The sequence below is a fragment of the Leguminivora glycinivorella genome, chromosome Z, assembly GCF_023078275.1.
Source record: "Leguminivora glycinivorella isolate SPB_JAAS2020 chromosome Z, LegGlyc_1.1, whole genome shotgun sequence".
In the NCBI taxonomy this organism is placed as follows: Eukaryota; Metazoa; Arthropoda; class Insecta; order Lepidoptera; family Tortricidae; genus Leguminivora; species Leguminivora glycinivorella.
Genome location: NC_062998.1, coordinates 36,677,119 through 36,699,238, shown reverse-complemented (window position 1 = coordinate 36,699,238; position 22,120 = coordinate 36,677,119). Strand labels below are relative to the sequence as shown.

Below are 22,120 nucleotides of genomic sequence, written 5' to 3'. Positions count from 1 at the left end.
AAGCTACAAGTTACAAGCGGAAGTCTCTTTCCAAGTTGTCATATTAGACATTGACAACCACTTGTAAGTTGTAACTTGTAGCTTCGAGAAATAGGCCCCTGGTGGGCAACGGGCGGTGCTCTATAGCTGACACTTTCTGGCAGAACGAGACCGGTCCGAAGTCCTGGTCTTTTATTTCACATGTGTCGTCAAATAGCACGCAGATTTTATCATCCGATAGCTGGCTTGTGTCCTGTCCGGATCCAAATTGTCTGGGACGCTTTCTGGACAAGGCGTTTGAGGTAGTTTAATTAGAAAATTTAAAAAAAACTAGCATGTATACGCATTTTAAAAATATGTATTAATTATACCATAGATTATAATCTCTCTCATACAACGTTATTATTATTACCTAAACAAGCTAGTGTATAAAAGTAGTCTCTTTTTGTTCGACCTTCATACACAACGACATTAAGGATACGAGGGACGTTCAAAAAGTAATGAGAATGGATATGTTCCTGTATCTTGATTTAATTTTTCTTAACTTGTCCATGTAGCAGTACTCATTAAAATGAAATTGCATAATTCAAATTTTTACTACTTTCATTTGTTTTTCTTTGATATGTAAATAATTAACACAAGGTGGGGGATGAAAATTTTCAGTAAAATAAGAGCATGTTTTCATGAATATTTGACATGTCGTGAGTTCATTTCTGACATGAATATCAAAAATAATCATACTTTAAATTAAAGCTGGGTTTATCCTTTGTTAAGTAACATCAATAAAAAAGTTCGTATAGATACATTTTTAAAACGGTATGGTATCCAAAAAAACTCTAGGTGCTGTTTTGGGTCATGTTCACGATTTTTACAGATTATCACGAAAATTGAGAATATAGATTGGAAACAAAATTACGTTAGTATTAAAGAAGAACATACAATCATTTTAATATTTAAAAAATGATTAGTTACAATAAGAACATTTTAAACAAACAAATAATAATGTTTTTGGCCTTCAAATTGACAGTCGACAGGGCCGAACCCTCAAATTGCCGAGGGTGCTGCTCAAGTTACTGTATTTAAAGCTACAAGTGACATACCTAATATTGAAGGTAATATAAGGATCATTAATATTTTATACCCAACCTTTAAATAAAATTGTAAAATAATCGCTACTCTGAAGTATAATGAAGTGAAGTGCTTACTGACATGGTATTTAGACTATCGTTAAGATTTTAATTTTTAAAGGGGGCAAACAAATTATAATTGAAAAAATTAAATATGTAAATAAATCACAAAAGAGTTACTTTTAATTATAAAAATATAAGGATACTTACATTCTTATGTTTTAATACTCATTATCATTACTTATTGAACGCCCCTCGTAAAGAAAAATGCATATATTGTATGTATCTGTATCTATTCGTCAACCGTATGCGTCTGCTCATACGGTTTACAAATTGTGTGAAGTTAGTTTTTGCACTTTTTACTTTCTTCGATACGAGTATTGCCCCTCGCAGAACTTCTCAAAGCTACAACTTCCAAGAAATATTTTGAAGGTGAAGTATGTTTTTGTGAGACGTTTCAAACTTCAAAACAAAATAGTATTTTATGCAACTGGTGGTTAAAAGTTAAAAGAGGTCAAAAAAGGTGAGTGGCGTGGGTAACAATTTGAGGCGAAGCCGAAAATTGTTAATTAAGACGCCACGAGCATTTTTTGGCTCAGTTAAACACCGTTGCATACAATACTTTCTACGACCAACCACTTATTTTGAAAGAAAATTATAAAACAACAAATACCTACTTTCAGTCATCTTAGTTATCCAGTGGACCGCCTACCATTTTGAATATGCAGTTTGAGTGCAAACATGAAAATAAAACTGTCTATGGTATGGTTCTTTGAAGCCTGGCCACTAAAACGAATCGAGCCGAGTTGAATCGAGTTCTCATACATTTGAATGCGATTCGTCGCGTCGCCAATGAACGCAGCAGAAAACGAAGGAGTCTCGACTCTGCGAATTGGTTTGTTAAGTTGGTAGCAATGTATTTACTGAACTGTAACAGCTATATCGTGCTACTGTGCTACTGCTACTAAATGTTTTCAGGGTATAGACTAGATAGACTTGTCCTGACATCTTTTATGTAGGGTTTTAAAGTTCTATGCACGACCTTGTAACTCACGAATAACAGTACGAGAGTAGAAAAACCAAATAATAGCATTTGACTTTAGGATGACACATGTTAAAAAATAAAGCACAGAAAACTGGAAATGTTAAGTACATACATAAGTGATTTCAATGGAGACCCATTTGTTTTGTTCACTTTTAGGTTATTCTACATTGAGTGAGAGCAGATTATCAGCCCGTCGTGTAAATGTGGGTAAAGCAGATTTTGGACTCTATTGCCAAGTAGATAAAGGACGTACTAGGGGTTATATTTGTATCTAGAGCACGATTTTCTATTTCACGCCGATAGCACCTGAGGTGATTGTCAATTTTACGAGCATGAGATATGACTGAAGTGAAATTAAATTAAAAACGACACAATTCACTCGTGGTACAACGTGTAGGTAACTAGGTATACAGACATTAATACTTAGTACCTAGTTAAGTTACATACTTACTCGAAGCACGTACGTCGTACACAAATAGATATTCCAGTAGATGTTGTAGGTATCAGGAATGTGAATCAACCATATACTTAACCTGAGATATAGATACATAATTTCATCTTGTTATTATTTATATCTTGTTTTTTTTGGGCTCATAATTAGAGAGCGGACAAGCCGACGGCGAACGTGTCGCAGTTGTTAGCTCATTGTATACAGTTGTTATGTGCGCACGTGATACACAACCCGCTGGTCGTTAGCATGTATACAGACATGACAATTATGCGGATGTATTGCTCAATAGCCCTATTATGAGCGTCTATCTACAAGTGTGTGTGTGTGGGTCCAAGAAGTTGCGACAGGCATAATCAGTAAAAATCGCCCGGCAAGTTCGATCTCCGTCCTTAAAATTTGCTACTGAATTAATAACCTTTGATTTTTTAATTAAAGTCCAAAATGTCTGTGACGGATACGGGACAAGGCATTCGAAAGATGAATATCTGTGGTTTTGGGCGTACATGAAAAGTTTGGTCGTTCCAGGGCTTCCCATTCTTCGGCGTGGAACCGACGCTTCTGGACGAGAGCGGCGCCGTGATCGAGGGCCCGGGCGAGGGCTACCTGGTGTTCGCGCGGCCTTGGCCCGGCGTCATGCGCACGCTGTGGGCCGACCACGACCGCTACGAGCAGGTCTACTTCTCCAAGTTCCCCGGCTACTACTGCACTGGAGATGGTAAGTGACTCTTATCTAGCTGTCGCAGCCCTTAAGACGATACAGGAGGGGTCTACAGTAGAACCCGCTTAAAACGATTCTGAGGGGACCCAGCCAAAAAAGCGTATTATACGGGAAATCGTATTAAACGTGAAACAATTGTGATTTTTAATCGTAAACTTTTAATATGGTTATTTTTTCTTGGAGACATAATGCTTTTCTTTTTATTTTTGACATCACTGAACCAAAGATGGGACAAAGAATTCAGAAACTCAACACCGCAGCAGAGATAATGAGCGAAGTGTATGTAGGTAGGTACGAACTATAGCACTAACCGCTGAATTAGGACGACAAATTACAAATTTATCTTTACGGGTGGCGGTGTCGCCAGAATCGCGTAATTAGTACAGTACAATTAGTTCCGATTTTTTGTCACCCGCATAAATAAAGTTGTAAAGTAATGCAAGGTGGGTGGTTTTAGATGGTGTATTAAGCGGGGATGCGAGTCGTATTAACCGTGAAAAAATGTCTGAAAACAAGTCTCAAATTGTAGGGACCGGCGTAAAATGGCGTAATATGCGGGAAATCGTATTAAACGTGATCGTTTTAACCGGGTTCTACTGTATTCTCCATATAAACGCTCTCGACTATTTCTTCCCTGGTTTTTGAAGATAGAGCAATGATTTTTTCAACACAGATTATTATTATTTTTATCTGTGTCGGACTGTTTTGATTTTTTTTTATATTCTTATTTTTAAAGATGCTAGATTTTATCAAATTTTTCCAAAAACGGCCTTATTGATTATGGCGCAAAAAAAGGTGTGGTATTCAAAATTGGTAACAATTAGCCAAAAAAACTAAATGAACCGACACAGATTATTTCATTGTTATTCATATTCTCAAATTTCGTTACGATTGATTAAGATTTGAAGGAGGAAACAGTCGAGGGCGGAAGCTCGATTTAAAAAAAGTATTAATAAGTATTCCGCTTGCATTATAATTATGTACGCAACCCGAGTGGTTTGACTAAATAAATACATGGGTACACTAATATAAGGATAAAAACAAGTATCGCTCGATATAGTGTTGTATTTGTGTGCAGGTGCTCGTCGCGACGAGGATGGGTTCCTGTGGGTGACGGGCCGCATCGACGACATGCTGAACGTGTCCGGGCACCTGATGTCCACGTCGGAGGTGGAGGGCGTGCTGACGGAGCACCCGCACGTGGCCGAGGCGGCCGTGGTGTCCAAGCCGCACCCCATCAAGGGCGAGTCGCTGTATTGCTTCGTGGTGCTGGTGGACGGCGTGCAGTTGGACGCGGCCATGCTGGACGCGCTGCGCAAGCTGGTGCGCGCGCGCATCGGCGCGTTCGGTGTGCCCGACACCGTGCAGTACGCGCCCGGCCTGCCCAAGACGCGCTCCGGCAAGATCATGCGCCGCGTGCTGCGCAAGGTTGCCGTCGGCGACCGCGACGTCGGCGACGTCTCCACGCTCGCCGAGCCCGCCGTCGTCGAACAACTCTTCGACAACCGCCCTTAGATCGCCGCTACCACTTATCTAATACCGCTTCTTTCCTACTTCATTCGGTGACAATTGATTTGAAGGTTTGCCCTAACTCCACATGCTACAGTTGTTATCCGTCCGCTTCCATCCTTGTTTAGGCATATAGGCAGGCGCTTGACTCCGGAGAACGCAGATTTGTGAGCAACTACTTATTGACGTAATCTTGTAAATTCGCCTAAGCAATAATATTTACGGTACCAACTTTAGAATAGGGGTCTATGCGAGTATTATCATAAACAAGCTAACTGTGCCTAATAATATGGTTTAATATTTATATTCAATGCTTATATACTAACTGGATAAAAAAATGACTGTACCGAATTATTGACACATTAAACCATTTTATTACAAGTATGTTAATAGTATAAATGTTTATTATAAAATGTTATTATCGAATATATGAAATACATATGTGATTTTTGAACATCTTCTGTAAGATGTGCTTAACATGTTTATAGAAATTCTATAAGAGTGGTGTAAGTAAAACGAGCAAGTTATTTACGGGGACAGAGTGACCCAGCCTTTTTGAGCGAGTCAGTCGCGCCCACAGTTATTGTGCTGTTAAGTACAAGCCATACAAATCTGTTCCTTATACTCTCCCCAAATGTTTTAATGTGTAAGCAAAACAAGAAGTTTATAAAAATAAGTCCATCTTACATTCATTGTAATAACTAACAGAAGTAATATTTAAGGCATCCAACTAAATGTACGTGCCCTCACAATATTGGGCTATTGTTATTTTCATTTGGTTACTTTGAACAGGTTGGTTTGTTTAGTTTGTGATTATTTGACATTGTATGCTATGTTGATACCAAAATAATGAAGTGTGTAGTGCGTGGGAGCGAGTGAGTGTAATATTATATAGAGCCTACATTATGTATATGTAATTTGTTGACATGGACCGTTTCATTTGAAAAGTAAGGATTTGTTCGAATGATATGACGTTAAACGAATACAAAATAAGTTCTTATTTGTTTTTATGAACAGTAATACTGATCGATAATGGTAAGTCATTCCACGATTTTTGTGTACCTAATATTTTATAGTTTAAGAGAAAAATGTTAGTAAACGTATTATGTTAGTTGTACTGAATCTGTTTGTCAGGCCACACCTATACAGTGTACCTATAGGGCTAATTATGTTAATTAGTTAACTCTGTCCGCTTCCCTGTCAGTCGACTCCGAGAATAGAATGATACTGCAGTGCATGTGTAGTGTATGCAAGTATATGTAACAATGAAGTGCTTACCTCCTAACGTGTAACCAAAGAATATTGATTGAACTACTGTTGTAAAATCTAAAAATAATCGTGCTATGAATTTGACAGCTCTACCTAATTGTTGATGGCCGGATGGTCCTGCGGCTCCATGTATTATTCGGTTGCGCTGGTTCTCGTGACGACAAGAGGTACCGACATCTACATCTGCTGTCAAAATGGAAGAACATTGATTTCTTAGACTTTACGACCAACTCTAGTTCAGTCAGTATTCTTTATGTAACAAAATAATAGAAAATATAGCTATAAAGTTAACTGTAGATTCATCATTTTTAAGTAGCCTTATTTAATTTTGGAAAATAGGTAGGTTGTTTTGATAAACATTTGTTTGTTTTTTTTTCTTAATTATGTTTTTGGTTCTATATAGTTTTTTATTATTTGAATAATTTAGATATTATAATTTATAGGTTGTGATATTGTTACTTTGTGATTGATACATGTTGGTTCCTGTATTGTGCACAAAATAAAAGATTCAGGGTCACACTCCTGAATGTTATCGTTGATTTGAAGTTGTCAGTACGCAGCGCGCGTCGATACCCCTGATCCTATCGAGGCCGCAGGCGGCGCCACTGGCGCCCAATATGGAACTATTCCTGCTACGAACGAGGCCATCGTGTGGCGTGGAAATGATTGCAATGAAAACAGATATATTCCACAAAAATATCTGTTCTTTTTTGCATTTGAGAATCTTGACTTAACTCCCACACTAATTAAATTATTGCAATGTGATTTTATAAATGTTTTTTAATAGACAATGGAATATATCTGTGTCTATGATCTATTCTAGAGCATGGAGTTCGTGTTTTGTAACTCGAACATAGTTTATTTAGGCCACCATGCCCCTTGTGCCAGTATTGAGTGAATAGTAAAAGTTAAGGGAACGACCGCCCCTTCTTTAATGCTATAATAATTTAGTTCGAATAAGGCGTTTCCTTAGAACGTGTGCTGTATATCGTCACTACTTTAAAAAAAACTTGTATCTTCGTCTGTCAATGAAAATAAAATTGTAGTAAGTATGTATGGAATGCATATAGACTTACTGCGTTTTAACTTTGAGGAACAGCGTGAGATACGAGATTTTTTAAAGTTTAGTATGAAATGTTCATACCTACATAACATACCTACTATCCTGCCAGTAACACCTTACTATAACAGTATGATCGGCTATTCAAACATTTCAAATACCCAGGGATGGTCTAGTCCAAAATTACACATCTACATCTATTACTTACTTCATACGAGTGTGAACATGAATGCTTGAGAAGTATTTGTTCCCAAATCTTGTAGGCGGCAACTTCTGAATAGGGCGGGTGTTATAGATGGATATAACCGGATACTACTGCTGAGCCCAATACATTTTTCGATAACGGCAAAGCAGTTACCTAAGTATCGTGATTCAATGTGGTTTAACTACGTACTAAAGATAGACACTTAAAATATACCTAAATATATTAAATTAATGATTCTGAATGTTGTTTCTGTGTCTTGGTAGAATGTTAAGTCACCGTGAACGATATTGCGTTAAAGTTGGAAAACATAAAGTTTTTTTTTAAGCATTATATTTTCTAGTTGACGTAGTGAATCGAAACTTACTTTGATAGCACTTTGTGTTAGCGTTAAGTAATTAATGGTACACTTTGGGCATGTCTTGAAGTATGGAATAATTAAATCAACTTTCATTGATACATCAAATTAACTTTCACGGCATGTTGCGATCATGGCTTAGAGCACGAAGTGCATCCATACCTATTACCGTAAATGTTTTAAGTAGGTACTTGCCAACAGTACCTGCTCACAAATCCAAACTAATGATTTATCTGATAACTCTGGTTGCTTGGTCCTCGTGCTCTATGTCACTCCCGCAAAATGCCGGATCTCTGCTGTATTGCAGACATTGCAGTGTAATGATCATCCATCGCCTCGTTCCCAGCCCACTAGCTCGTGAACCTAGACTGGAACGTGATTTGCGCGTCGCACGCTCTGTGTTTTGCTGTCTAGGACATGGTGGCAGGTGGGTTGCTCATTATCGCTCATCAGGAACATATCAAAAACCATTCATCAAAACTTCACACATCATCAAAACTTCGTTAAAATTATTGATGGAAAGTAGCTGTAGAGTTGAGTCGGTTGGCACTAAAATACAAATACTTATATAAGATGATGTTATTGTGATTGTCGAAACGAACATATCATTAAAGGTGATTAAATAGATATACTCTATTAAAATTGGCTGATCATTGAAATCCTTTATGGAACCTTAGATTTTAATGTGTAAAATAAGTTAGAGTATTTATTTGGACTTGAGCTTCTTGGCCGGCTGAGTGGAGGGCTGCGCGGTCTTGAAGTAGAGACCGTAGAAGACGGCGGCGGCGAAGGCCACGATCGCGGACACCACGGCGATGTACTCGGCGCGGTTCCTGGGGGGGGGGACGCAGCTATATTAACCGCAACACTAATTGGCGACTAAACTCCTATTGCTGCTATATTTTGAATACATGTCAGACGTATGGCCCAATTCTCAAAACTGAAAGTTACAAGCGGAAGTCTCTTTCCAACTTGTCATAAGTACGAGTATTAGACATTGACTACCACTTTTAAATTGTAACTTGTAGCTTCGAGAAATGGGCCCCTAGTGTAGTAAAAAGGGACCACATTAAAGTATAATAACATCAGTCGCCTTTTAGTACTGCGGTCGCTAAAGTCAACAACCACAGCAACATCTACTCACTATACTAATCAAAATTGAATAGAAATTTATTTTCTAAAAGCCATCCATATAAAAGATTTGATCCTTGATCAATGGTCTCTCATCAAATGTCAAGACACAAGACTCATAAACTCCAATGCTAATCGACGTTGGATGTAACAACATTTATTTATGTATGTCATCCCTACAATCAGCCTACAATACCTTTGTAGTATTCTTTGCAAACAAATCAGTACACTACTCAAATTATTAATGACACTTATTTTTGTTGCCTTGAGTTTTAGGTATACCTACCAAAAGAGAAGGTGCATATTTATAATTAAGCCTTCTATTTCTCTATGATAGTCCAATAGCTACCCAAGAGATGTCACTTCTCAGCGTTGCTGCATATCTGTATACAGTATTGATGTACCTATACTTATACTACCTATGGTACCGATCTATAGATATCTATTGTAAATTTAGGTAGAAATAAAATAATACTCACTCGAACGGCGTTCCGCAGATGACGTACCACAGGGCGCCAGGTTGCGGCTTTCGGCCGCCCACGCAGTGGAAGTCGAAGTAACCCTCGTCGTAGTTGTCGGGACAGAAGTATTTACGCTTTTGCAGGGTCTGCAAAATATACAAATATTTTTTAACATACACGTAGGTACACACAATTGCGCCTGTACCTATCCCATGAAAGGGCAGGCAGAGCACATGAAACTATTCAGGTTTCAATGCCACTTTTGGCAAACAAGGGGTAGAAAGAAAACGAAATTGTGACATTCTATAGTGACAGGTTGCCATCCCCTCGCCTACGTCACAATTTAACCCATATCCCACAATCGACTTCTACGACACCCACGGGCAGAAACGGGGTGGTGAAATTCTTAACTTTTGTTTACCTATTTACTTCAATAATATCTGGGCAACCGAGGTTCGCTCGGTTCTGTTTTGTATCCTTGACATGTGTCGCCATCTAGTTCAAAAATGAATAGTACCTACATCGAGCGAAAGAATTCTCAGCCTTAACAACACAACTACTCCACACGAGATGGCACGCATTTCGCCACAAAAACTCAAATAGTGTATTTTCTATTCGTTTTAGCCTTGACCTGTGTCGCCATCTAGTGTTTGCAATAAATAGTACTTACATCGACCGAAAGAATTCTGTCTTAACAGTACAACTACTGCACACGAGATGGCGCGCGAAGAAAAACGCATGAAAACTCGAAAATTCGCGTTTTCCGGGACCTAAGGATAAGTTAGACCGATTTTTCACCCCCAAAAACCCCCACATAACAAATTTCTGCGAAATCGTTAGAGCGGTTTCCGAGATCGTCAGTGTAAATAAATATATATATAAATAAATAAATAAATATACAAGAATTGCTCGTTTAAAAGTATAAGATTATAAGCAAGCTATAAAAGTACTTACCCATTTAGTCGATCTGACCACAAAATAATGGATTACTCAGGGTTTGCTGAGTGAATGTAGTTGGCGTTACCTGGCCGAAGGGCGTGGTGAGCGTGGCGAGCTCGTCGCAGGGCCCGACGGGCTCGCGCAGCCCCAGCGACCACTCCTGCTCGGGGTGCAGGAACACCACGAACGCCAGGTAGATCAGGTAGTGTGTAGTGGCGTTACCTGGCCGAAGGGCGTGGTGAGCGTGGAGAGCTCGTCGCAGGGCCCGACGGGCTCGTGCAGCCCCAGCGACCACTCCTGCTCGGGGTGCAGGAACACCACGAACGCCAGGTAGATCAGGTAGTGTGTAGTGGCGTTACCTGGCCGAAGGGTGTGGTGAGCGTGGCGAGCTCGTCGCAGGGCCCGACGGGCTCGTGCAGCCCCAGCGACCACTCCTGCTCGGGGTGCAGGAACACCACGAACGCCAGGTAGATCAGGTAGTGTGTAGTGGCGTTACCTGGCCGAAGGGCGTGGTGAGCGTGGAGAGTTCGTCGCAGGGCCCGACGGGCTCGTGCAGCCCCAGCGACCACTCCTGCTCGGGGTGCAGGAACACCACGAACGCCAGGTAGATCAGGTAGTGTGTAGTGGCGTTACCTGGCCGAAGGGTGTGGTGAGCGTGGCGAGCTCGTCGCAGGGCCCGACGGGCTCGTGCAGCCCCAGCGACCACTCCTGCTCGGGGTGCAGGAACACCACGAACGCCAGGTAGATCAGGTAGTGTGTAGTGGCGTTACCTGGCCGAAGGGTGTGGTGAGCGTGGCGAGCTCGTCGCAGGGCCCGACGGGCTCGTGCAGCCCCAGCGACCACTCCTGCTCGGGGTGCAGGAACACCACGAACGCCAGGTAGATCAGGTAGTGTGTAGTGGCGTTACCTGGCCGAAGGGTGTGGTGAGCGTGGCGAGCTCGTCGCAGGGCCCGACGGGCTCGTGCAGCCCCAGCGACCACTCCTGCTCGGGGTGCAGGAACACCACGAACGCCAGGTAGATCAGGTAGTGTGTAGTGGCGTTACCTGGCCGAAGGGCGTGGTGAGCGTGGAGAGCTCGTCGCAGGGCCCGACGGGCTCGTGCAGCCCCAGCGACCACTCCTGCTCGGGGTGCAGGAACACCACGAACGCCAGGTAGATCAGGTAGTGTGTAGTGGCGTTACCTGGCCGAAGGGTGTGGTGAGCGTGGCGAGCTCGTCGCAGGGCCCGACGGGCTCGTGCAGCCCCAGCGACCACTCCTGCTCGGGGTGCAGGAACACCACGAACGCCAGGTAGATCAGGTAGTGCACGGCCAGCTGCAGCAGCAGCACGTAGTCGATTGCCGTCAGTCTGTCCAAATTTACAAAATGGCGCATCAATGGAAATTCAATGAAGCATGAGCGTTTCGCGATTTCGGAGTTGGTAACCACCAGCTATATTTTATACTCAGTATTAAAATGCCTTATTACTGAGATAATTACAATACGTTTCAGAGCCTTGGCTTCTTGTCCACGCGCCTAAAAAACTATTGTTAGAAAATTTTTCGTTACCTTTCTTTAGTCTTTTCCCGGTCGCTGAGCAGTCCGTGCAGCACGACGGCGCCGAAGACGGAGAAGAGCAGGAAGAAGGTGACCTCGGAGTGGATGTGCAGCATGTCGTGCAGCGGGTGGTAGATGGGTAGGAACAGCAGCACGCCGCCGGGCATGCCCAGCAGCGCCGCGATCAGGAGCGTCTTCCATTCTGCCTTCTTACTGTAATAGGGTTGGTGACACGTGTTTCATTTTATCACTAAATCTAGTTCATACATTTTATAACCCATATTTGTCGGGACAATTCTAGCAGAGAGAATTAGTTTAGAGAAGAAACATTTCAGTGCAATCATAGGGACTTAGCATATGGGCACCGATGATGCAAATTACCTTACCACTACTTTTGAAATTTTAGTACTTAGGTTAAATTCAGCCTATTTACAATCTGACCCTGATGAGATCTAAACCACACTACGAGTACATCACCTCAATACTTTAGATAGCTGCTAACAAGTCAAGTTCAACAGAAGCTATAAACTAGAGCATAGTTCTCCGAAAACATTACTCACCCAGCAGAGTCCCATTTGGCAACCTTGGGCGCGAACCATTTCCTGATAACGTGAAAGAAGAACACCAGGCTAGCGGCAAAAGTGGCGTGGAAATAGTAAGAGTTCCACGGCACCCAGTAGTGGCGGTCGGCGATGTTGGGGTCCGTGTCGTGCCACGTCCAGTGCACGAACTTGACGGCCACGATGTCATACGGGATGTCGATGAGCACGGTCACCAGCCCCACGGCGAACGGCTCCGCGTACGCCGGCAGCTTCAGCTTGGATACGGCGTACGCGGCGTGGTAGATGAATGCCGGGTCTGAAATTGTTCACAACCAAACTTCATAAAACTTACTACACACAAATAGATATAGGATACAAGTCACAAATAATATTCATGCCTTAGTTCATTTATGCTATACATAATGACCTTTGATGGCCCTTTTTGTCAATTCAGTATGGTCAACATGGGTATGTGCCATACGGGATTAAGTTGTGTGTCTGGCCTTTTTACTCATTGTCACAGGTGTTTCTGAGAGTTCATACTTTTGCTATTTGCTCCTTTCGATTAGTGGTAATCGTATTAACTCTCAATAAACACTGCTCATTTGTTTAAAAAGGCCAAATGTGGAGGGCTGCTGACACACTAAACTTATCTTCTCCAACAGAACAGACATGTATGTTTTACGTACACAGCAAGGTGATATGCAATGGCTGCCTGGCCCCGAGGAGCATGACGGGTGTCTGCGAGTGCCAGAAGTTGTCGTACTCGGGAACCACGAAGTGCCAGAAGTTGTCCGCGTAGAGTCCGTGCAACACCGTCGCCAGCCACAAGTATGGCCATCTGCCACCCTTTCTGAAAGCTGAAATATACCACACAACTCTTTAAATTTGAGAAAAATATTGATGTAAGTACGTAGCTGCTAATAAATACCTAGTAATTAAACGAGAAAACAAACTAACATTTTACAGATGGCGCCACTAATCGCTGGGGGTCTCTGTCAAATCACATATATTTTATTTGATTTTATCGAAGGTTTTTTCTACATTCATTACACATGGCGACATCTGTCCTAACGATTCGCCGCGGTGTGCCGCCTCACTAAAGAAGTATAAGTCACCATAGATCATCAAGTATCTATGTCACCATAGATTTAATCTATGACCTATGATGTAGGTAAGTACGATAAGTCTAAGATATTACTAACATACCGTGGATCAAGGTGACTACGCCGGCAATCAGATAGACGGCCTGGGAGATCAGGTAGGACGGCTGGGCCGCCCACAGCTGCTTGATGTCATTCGTGTGGACGAGCCATTGCCACCACTGGGAGAAAGTGAATACCTTTATTTAATTAACTGCGATACTTCACACCTAATAGTGCGTAAATCATGCTAGTCACACTGCCATGGCGATTCCACCATACGATAACAAAACCTATTAAGTAACTATATAAATATGGACTGAAAACGTTTGACCTAAATTAGTAACATTTTATTTACATAAACTACTTACTTTGCTTTCTTTTTACTTGTACCTACTACTAAAAGAAAACAAATGAATGAATAAGGGCCAGTTGCATCAACCACATTTGACAGACATACATCATCGTCACGCAGCAGACGTCTATGGAACTTCCCATAGAATAAAATTTAACGAACGCTTTAGTGCAACCGGCCCTTAGTGTTTGAATATCTACGACCTCCTAAGGCCCAGCTATACAAATGAAAAATCCAGAAATTGCCACTGAAATATAAACCTTTAGTCCAGGGAATATAATTGATTTTGGTTTTGTTTGAAAATTTAATTAAACAAAACAAATGCGACTCTGTTCCAATTGAATATTATTTAAATTTCATCGAACTGAATAAGTACTATAGGTAAGACCTTGGTTCTTAGGAGGTCAAGTAGGTATGGGAATTAAGTTTGTCAGACGCACAGAAGGACCATTACGTATTTCGAGAAAGTTACGATTGGTGACATCTGGAGTTCAATTATCTACTATTGAACTCAATTAACTTTAAGAGCATTCCATGACATAAACACCACACACGTTATAACGTGTAGGAAAGACTCCTAAATACAATCCCCCTATAATCCCGAGCGTAGCGAATGGTTCGAAAATTGGAACTTTGAGCGTTGAAGCCGTTGCGGGGTTTTAAGGCATTGAGCGTTACACTAGCCCCCGATTGAAACACCAAATTTCAGCAACATATCATAAACATCATTCAATATTCATCCACCAAAATCATTTATACTGGCCATCATAACACGTAAACGTTTTTATTTGAATACATTACCCTACATATGGATGCCTACAATTCAACTTTCCCATCCGTTTTTGAACAATCAAGAGAGCCTTACCAGCTGATGTGGTAAAAAAATACTACCTAACCTATATATAGAGCTTGATCAAATAAGACGATTATTTATTAGGTACCTAGAGCGATTTTTTTGAAAGCCGGCTCCGGGGCCGGTGAATTTGAACCAGCTCCAAAATATAAGTTGATTACAACAAAGTGTTTAAATAAAAATATTATATTACTAATGATCTAAATTATAATTTAATTTATTGTAATTTCGCAACAGCAAAATATTGAATATTAACTAAATTAATTATTCGCTAGCCATACGTGTGCTTACGTATTTCGTTGATTTTTTTCAATCACTTCAAATTATAGTTATACTGATAAAACACAGGTGTTTGGTGTGTATGATAAAATAAATCAAATGATAAAAATCGTAACAGGCTTATCTAAATGACTTACTGTTATGGTGTTAGCGGATGCCATCGTCGCGTGCTGCACTTACGGCGTGCGACTATAAAATGATCAAATAAGAATTAATCACTCACATGGTGCTGCAGAATAATAGTAGTGTGGTTGCGTAGAATTTCACATTTATCGATATTATTGCGACTACTCTCATACGATACCTAAGCACTATTACCTATTGCGCCCGCAAACGTGTATAAAAACGTCGAAGTGTTGGTTTCGTGCAATTGTTCGCGCCTTGTTGCCCATTTTTTGAAGGATTTTACACTCTATTAAAACTCGTCTACATGTAGCAAGATACGTTTTAATTTGATTATGACTAGAATGACTAGAACTAAATTTTTACCAGTATTAATTTTGGTTGTGTGTGTTGGTTATAAACAAATAACTACCTATACCTAATTATATAGTTACTTATCATACTAGTTTGACATAATTTTTAATTTATCATACTATACTATGTAATGTAATGTTGTACCTTTATTATGCAAAAATGCACATAAACATAAAAATACGACGGCAAACTAAATTTCCTTGGTAGGTACAAGGGGCCTATTTCACTAGAGAAAGTTACATTACACGAATTAATGTACCTAGCGATGTTCCGACCAGACTGATGTCAAATTTTAGGACCGCGTGGCACAAAAATGGATAGACGGACGGACAGAGTCGCATCATAAGGGTTCCTTTTGAGTTATTTTTGGTACGGAAACGGAACCCTAAAAACAGTCGCCATCAGTTATACTCTAACACTTTGACAATAGAGGCTTGTTCAGATATTTGTGCGCACCTTACGCTCCTTAGTTCACTAAAATGAACCTACCTAATTATTGGTTCTAGTAAGTTAACGTTTGGGGACGCTGTTCATTTTCTATATCATTATTAGGTACATAGGTATTCCTACATTCAATATCATTTTCCGTGACTTTTAGGATATCGAGTAACTACCTAACATACCTATTCTAAATCGTCAAAAATGTAATACTGATAAAAGGAGATATCACAGCTCAGCTATCTGTAGTTAGTATAACGACGGTCCAGAATACCATTGGTATAAAAAAATATCGATATTTTTTATGAATTAGGCAACGCTACGTTCTTATCAATAGTTGCGGTGCCCGCTACGTGTCTCCAAACATATGCCAACTCGAGTGCCACAACTGCCACATAATACGATCAGCACTGCCATCGCAGCACCTAGCTGCTGTGCAAATAATGAACACCTTTGTCGACGTAACCTTCATAATCGACAGATACTATTGAGCATGTACTGTCTGTTACCTAAGTTAGAGTAACTTGCATAATGTGAACGAACAAATTAAGTATGGATTCATGTTATTTATATCGGTTACTAGCTTTTACCCGCGGCTTCGCCCGCGTAATAAAAGTATTCATTAAGATTTTCATTTGGATCCTTAGGTTTCTCTGGTATATTTATCTGCGATTATTTCGATTGCACATAATACTTTTGCTTGCAATGATTGTAGAAATATTACACATCGACCACAGCGTAGGTAATTCTATATACGCTGGGGAAACCTTTATAAACATCCCACATAGCCCGTATTTCGACACTATATGATCGGTGGGTAAAAAGTATTTTTTTCTATTATCCCTTACAATTTTTTACATTTTGCTTATACTTATCGCAAACGTAATCTTCAAGCAAGCAAACAACGATCGTCTTAGAGCACTTTGATTGTAAGAGACCGCCGACCGATTATCCGTATCCCTCTAACGATACCCATATTATCCGTATCCGTATCCGTATCCCTATCTCTATCCCTATCGCTATCGCTATCGCTAACGCTATGGCTGTCGCTATCCCTATCGCTATCCCTATCGCTATCCCTATCCCTTATCAAGATAACACTAAGTTCTCGCGCTTTGTACACATATTTAAAGTCACATACAGGTCGAAAGCGATTAATTAACATTATTTTTACCTTTTTTCCCAACGTTTCGGCCAGGTTGCACTGGCCGTGGTCGCGGAAGACTGACGTCCCAGCAAAATGTCACCGGAGATGTAAACAACACAAAACTACCCGATATTAATTTATATAAATGTTCGGGGTAGACAAATAAATATAATCTACCCGCATGTAATTATTTACGACATCACATTAGAAACCTCAAAAATAACAGTACTTCTCCACTATTTAATGGATGTTATTATACATATAAACCTTCCTCTTGAATCACTCTATCTATTAAAAAAAAACCGCATCAAAATCCGTTGCGTAGTTTCAAAGATTTAAGCATACAAAGGGACATAGGGACATAGGGACAGAAAAAGTGACTTTGTTTTATACTATGTAGTGATTTAAAATGTACCTAAGTATGACAATAATAGATATTAAAAGTTACATTTTGAAAATAAACATTGGTAATTATCAAAACAATCTGTAAAAAGGAAATGAATTTTGTAATTAGGTATAAATCGCAATAGATCAAAGAGGATCGAGTATTAAAGAACGTTACTGTCATAGTAAAATGTGTAATCACAGTGCCATCACTGCCACTCTCTCGACACAGGCTTAAAACTTTTGAACCTCAGTTTTGAGAATTTGGCCCATACTTATTCTTAGCTTGATATGTTTTAAAATGTCAAATATTAATATTAGCGCCATCTAGCCGAGCGTACCCCAAAGGTGTATCGCCAACCGTAGTCAACTAGGAACCCTTATAGTTTCGCCATGTCTGTCTGTCTGTCCGTCCGTCCGCGGATAATCTCAGTAACCGTTAGCACTAGAAAGCTGAAATTTGGTACCAATATGTATATCAATCACGCAAACAAAGTGCAAAAATAATAAGTGGAAAAAAATGTTTTGTTAGGGTACCCCCCCTACATGTAAAGTAGGGGCTGATATTTTTTTTCATTCCAACCCCAACGTGTGATATATTGTTGGATAGGTATTTAAAAATGAATAAGGGTTTACTAAGATCGTTTTTTGGTCATATTAATATTTTCGGAAATAATCTCTCCTAAAGGAAAAAAAAGTGCGTCCCCCCCCTCTAACTTTTGAACCATATGTTTAAAAAAAATGAAAAATATCACAAAAGTAGAACTTTATAAAGACTTTCTAGGAAAATTGTTTTGAACTTGATAGGTTCAGTAGTTTTTCAGAAAAATACGGATAACTACGGAACCCTACACTGAGCGTGGCCCGACACGCTCTTGGCCGGTTTTCTGTATGGTTTTGGGGTACGTTTTTTTCTTAGACTTTATCTGTCTATACGAAGTTATATAGGTCTTTGCAATAGATAGATAGTCTACATCTACGATAAAGATTATTTAAAAACTGTTGTTAAGCGGATATATACACAAAACGTGGGACGAGTCACTCAAAGATATTGCTCACAGTTCAGCAGAGCACACTCGTTTGTTGGCAGTAGCATACATTTAGCTGAGTAGGTCCTGGCTTTACGCATTACGACCATTACCTACCAATCAAGTTGAGCAGCAGTACCTACTATGCTCGACAAAACTGCTCTCACCCTAGCCACCCCCTTACGACTAGGCACGAAAACTATTAACGACCGCCGCTTTGCTGTGGCAAACTTGCCCGAGGAGCGCGGGCTTTATACCCCGCGACGAATTCTTGAATGATAATGTCTACATAGGGTGTTTTACCCTGTCAGAACCATCAATAGGCCGACCTGCTTGCTATACCATACTCGAGAAAAACGGTATCGCGCGAGTCGACGGCTAGCGCCACGACAGGATGACTCTTCCCACGGAGGATGAGATACAATTTACAATCCTGTGGAGCCCTCGTGGGAGAACAATGTACTTAATTATTTGCGCCGTTCTGTGTCAAACTTAGGACCGTGGAGGTCCCGATCTAGTGCGAAAACACGATTAAATAGATACAGGTCGTCGGCGGTTCCGCGTGGGCAGCATCACACAAGGCCTGCCCGTAATGAAATTCGTAAAACGATAACGCGAACGGAATTATAATAATAATAAATGTATCGAAATCGGCGGTTATAATACCAACTTTAATATATAAGTAGAAACTGATTTAAAAACCTCGAAATTACCTGCACGAAAACTGTCTTAAAAGATGATTTCCAATGAATGAAGACTTTCGACAGAGTTTGGAAAAAACTAAAGGTTTAAAAATATATTTACAGGATGCATGAAAAAAAATCATTTTTGGCAAACTTTTTTTATACCATTCCTATCCAACAATAAAGAAAGTTTGTATGGGATGAAATAAATGTTCACGTTCAAAAAAGAAATAAGTTTTGGTCAGATGTGCATAATATACTATAAATGAATTCTCTTTACCATAAACCAAGGATTATTTATTTAGGACTAGTTTTTGCCCGTCCCATCCCTTCAACTAATCTCCACTTAAAAAATCACGTGGTAAAGAGAACAGCGCCGTCTAGTTTTAAACCTAAAAGGTTTTGTCAGTCCAGTATTAAATCGTTCTTGCCATAAACATAGTTTTTTTTAAATAAAATATCTATTACTAGCCACCTCTCAGTAACTGACCACGTTATGCTAAAATGAACTCAGATTACCATTATACAGAGTTCATTTCTGTACGAGGTGGCCAATTATTGGAAGGGGGTCGGTTTTCCCCATAACCCCTTTACTCCTTTGCATAAACCTCAGTCAGACGTGTGGGAGGCGAGATGGAGGCGAGTGATATGGAAGTTCGTCAATTCAATTGAATAAGGAACGAAATTCGAATGTTTTATTTTATTTAATAATAAGTACACCCAGTCCAACAAGTTCATCAGTAGAAAACGATATGCTTTACCGCCTACGTTTTTAAAAAAATCAGACAGACGATCAGATTAGCATAATCTTAAGTACAACTTACAACTTAACCACAGTTAGGGTTTGAGATCCGGATATCCGGATATCCGAATTATCCGGATATCCGTTGAATTTGAGATCCGGATCCGAGGTCTCATAGGATCCGGATAAAACGGATAATATGGATCCGTTAAATATGGGTATCTATCCACGCCAGAATGAATTTTCGAATAAAATTTATGAATTATTTCCTGTATTTTGTCGCCTAAAATGTTAATTTACATTTATTTCATTCAAATACTCCAGAATATCTTGTTAATATGTAGGATCACAGCGGTCAAATACATAGTCCGAATAGCTTTTGATTTGACACTTTGTTGACAGATCGCTGGTTCGCTCCCTTACTCTAATGACACCGTCTTGTAAGCATCTTTCCGATAGTTCCGATATTTAATAAGTGTAATCTGTGTGCATCCGTTACTAATATTGTTGGATCTTGTCGTTATTTAATGAATTAAATAACGTGCATCATCAGAATCTCAATCTGTGTTTATTTTATGATAAACTTCCACCTCGCATACCTATCTGCTCCAATAGGTTATGCCGCCCAGTTAGCACGCCGCCATTTGCATCACAGCTAAGAAGATATTCGAAGCGTGTTTCAGAATATGTCTGATGACGAACGAAGAAGCCCTGCAAGGCGAGATGATGCTCCCGCAGTACCTGTACGGATTGCCACGCCGCCTCCGTCGCAGCCCGGGCCTTCAAGTGGTCACGGGATTTCTGCCACCGGCGGTCATCAAGTTGAAAAGCTTAGTGGTCATGAGAATTTTAACTCGTGGAAATTTGTTATGAGGAATATCCTCATTATTGAGGGACTTTGGAGATGCGTCCTTGGAGAGGACCATGACCCCACGCGTGACGAGCGAGCACTTGCACGTATATGTTTGTCTGTTGCGTCGACCTGCCACCAGTATGTACAGAACGCCAAAACTAGTAAGGAAGCTTGGACTAATCTAGTGAAAGTGTTTGAAGACTCTGGTCTGGCGAGGAAAGTGTTATTATTAAGGAAGCTGCACCGGATGGAGCTTAGCACCTATAATTCGATGACCGAATACATCCAGGAGACAATGTCACTAGTGCAGCAGCTCGCCGACATAAACAAGATAATAGAAGACTGTGAGGTCGCGGAAATTCTACTCTCCGGGCTACCAAAAGATTATGAAACCTTGGTAACTAATCTCGAAACTGTCAGTATGACGTCCAGTCTCAGTAGCGAGATCGTAAGGACTAGACTTTTGCAGGAAGAGGCTAGAAGAGCCGTTACTAGTCCCAGCAATGGAGCGGCCTTCATGTCTAAGCCGGTTTCCAACTCAAGACGTTGTTCTTACTGCGGCAAGATTGGACATCTTAAGAAGTCCTGTTTTAAGCTGAAGAGGAAGAAGAAAGAAGATCAGGCAGCCTCTAAGGGACTGCTTGCCTCTGCCTTCGCAGCATCTACCAGTGACTTTCTGATTGACTCGGGCTGCAGCCAGACTATGGTGCAAAACAGTGACCTGGTCTCTTCCATGAAGCCGATTAATAGTGATGTCATCATAGCGAACAACTCTAAATTGAAATGTGTTGGATCAGGAAGCCTTGAACTTAAATTTAACAATAACATAGAAGAAACTTTGAAACTTGATAATGTATTGTTGGTTCCGGATCTTTCTGCTAATTTGCTTTCGGTGAGTTGTCTTGTTAACCAGGGGTATAATCTAGTTTTTACAAGGGAGGGTTGTCTGATTTTTAATGCTCTTTCTCTACAAATCTCTGGCAAACCAATTTATAAAGTTAATTGTAAGAATGGAATTTATAGATTGCCCCTAAATATCTCTCCCGTGGTGCACTCTTCTTCTCTCTTGCATAGGCAAAAGGCTCAGAGTGCTAAACCGATTGAGGTGTCAGCTGCAGAATGGCACAGGAAATTGGGCCACTTAGGTACGTCTGGAATGTTATCTTTGAGAAATGGGATGGCATGCGGTGTATGTTTTCAGGATGCGGGACTGAAGGAGCTGAAGGACTGTGCTACCTGCCTCAAAGGAAAGATGGCGGGCCTGCCATACCCTTCGGCAACTACTCACCGTGCCAGTCAAGCACTGCAGCTCATCCACTCTGATGTTCTGGGACCACTGCCTGTGGAGAGTTGGGGCGGCTCTCGCTATGTCGTCACATTCACTGACGATTGTACGAGAGTGACCCATGCCTA

General features: G+C 40.6%; 2 protein-coding genes across 2 annotated transcripts in view; one reads left to right on the top strand and one right to left on the bottom strand.

The window, feature by feature from the left end:
- LOC125240666 (acetyl-coenzyme A synthetase) overlaps positions 1 to 7,604 on the top strand; it is a 41,225-nt gene extending 33,621 nt beyond the window's left edge. The window contains exons 8-9 of the mRNA XM_048148675.1: positions 3,128 to 3,317; positions 4,399 to 7,604. Of these exons, the coding sequence (XP_048004632.1) occupies positions 3,128 to 3,317; positions 4,399 to 4,835 (627 nt within the window). The 3' untranslated portion in view covers positions 4,836 to 7,604. The remainder of the gene's footprint in view (positions 1 to 3,127; positions 3,318 to 4,398) is intronic.
- Positions 7,605 to 8,384: 780 nt separating this feature from the next.
- Positions 8,385 to 15,174, bottom strand: LOC125240667. Its single transcript, XM_048148676.1, has 8 exons — positions 15,093 to 15,174; positions 13,536 to 13,650; positions 13,016 to 13,186; positions 12,345 to 12,642; positions 11,797 to 11,997; positions 11,431 to 11,596; positions 9,329 to 9,456; positions 8,385 to 8,551 (listed from the first exon to the last, which is right to left on the bottom strand). Exons 1-8 carry the CDS (start codon positions 15,114 to 15,116, stop codon positions 8,425 to 8,427), a joined length of 1,230 nt encoding a protein of 409 aa, XP_048004633.1. The 5' UTR covers positions 15,117 to 15,174; the 3' UTR covers positions 8,385 to 8,424.
- Between the last annotated feature and the right edge of the window lie 6,946 nt (positions 15,175 to 22,120).

Bases quoted from the DNA above. Each gene is read 5' to 3' on its own strand.
- LOC125240667 (XM_048148676.1), bottom strand. From the start codon at position 15,116: ATGGCATCCGCTAACACCATAACA. The intron at 12,643-13,015 runs GTACGTAAAACA...GAACAATTTCAG, and splicing joins ATTGCATATCACCTTGCTGT to ACCCGGCATTCATCTACCAC. The intron at 8,552-9,328 runs GTGAGTATTATT...CCCCCCCCCCAG, and splicing joins ATCTGCGGAACGCCGTTCGA to GAACCGCGCCGAGTACATCG.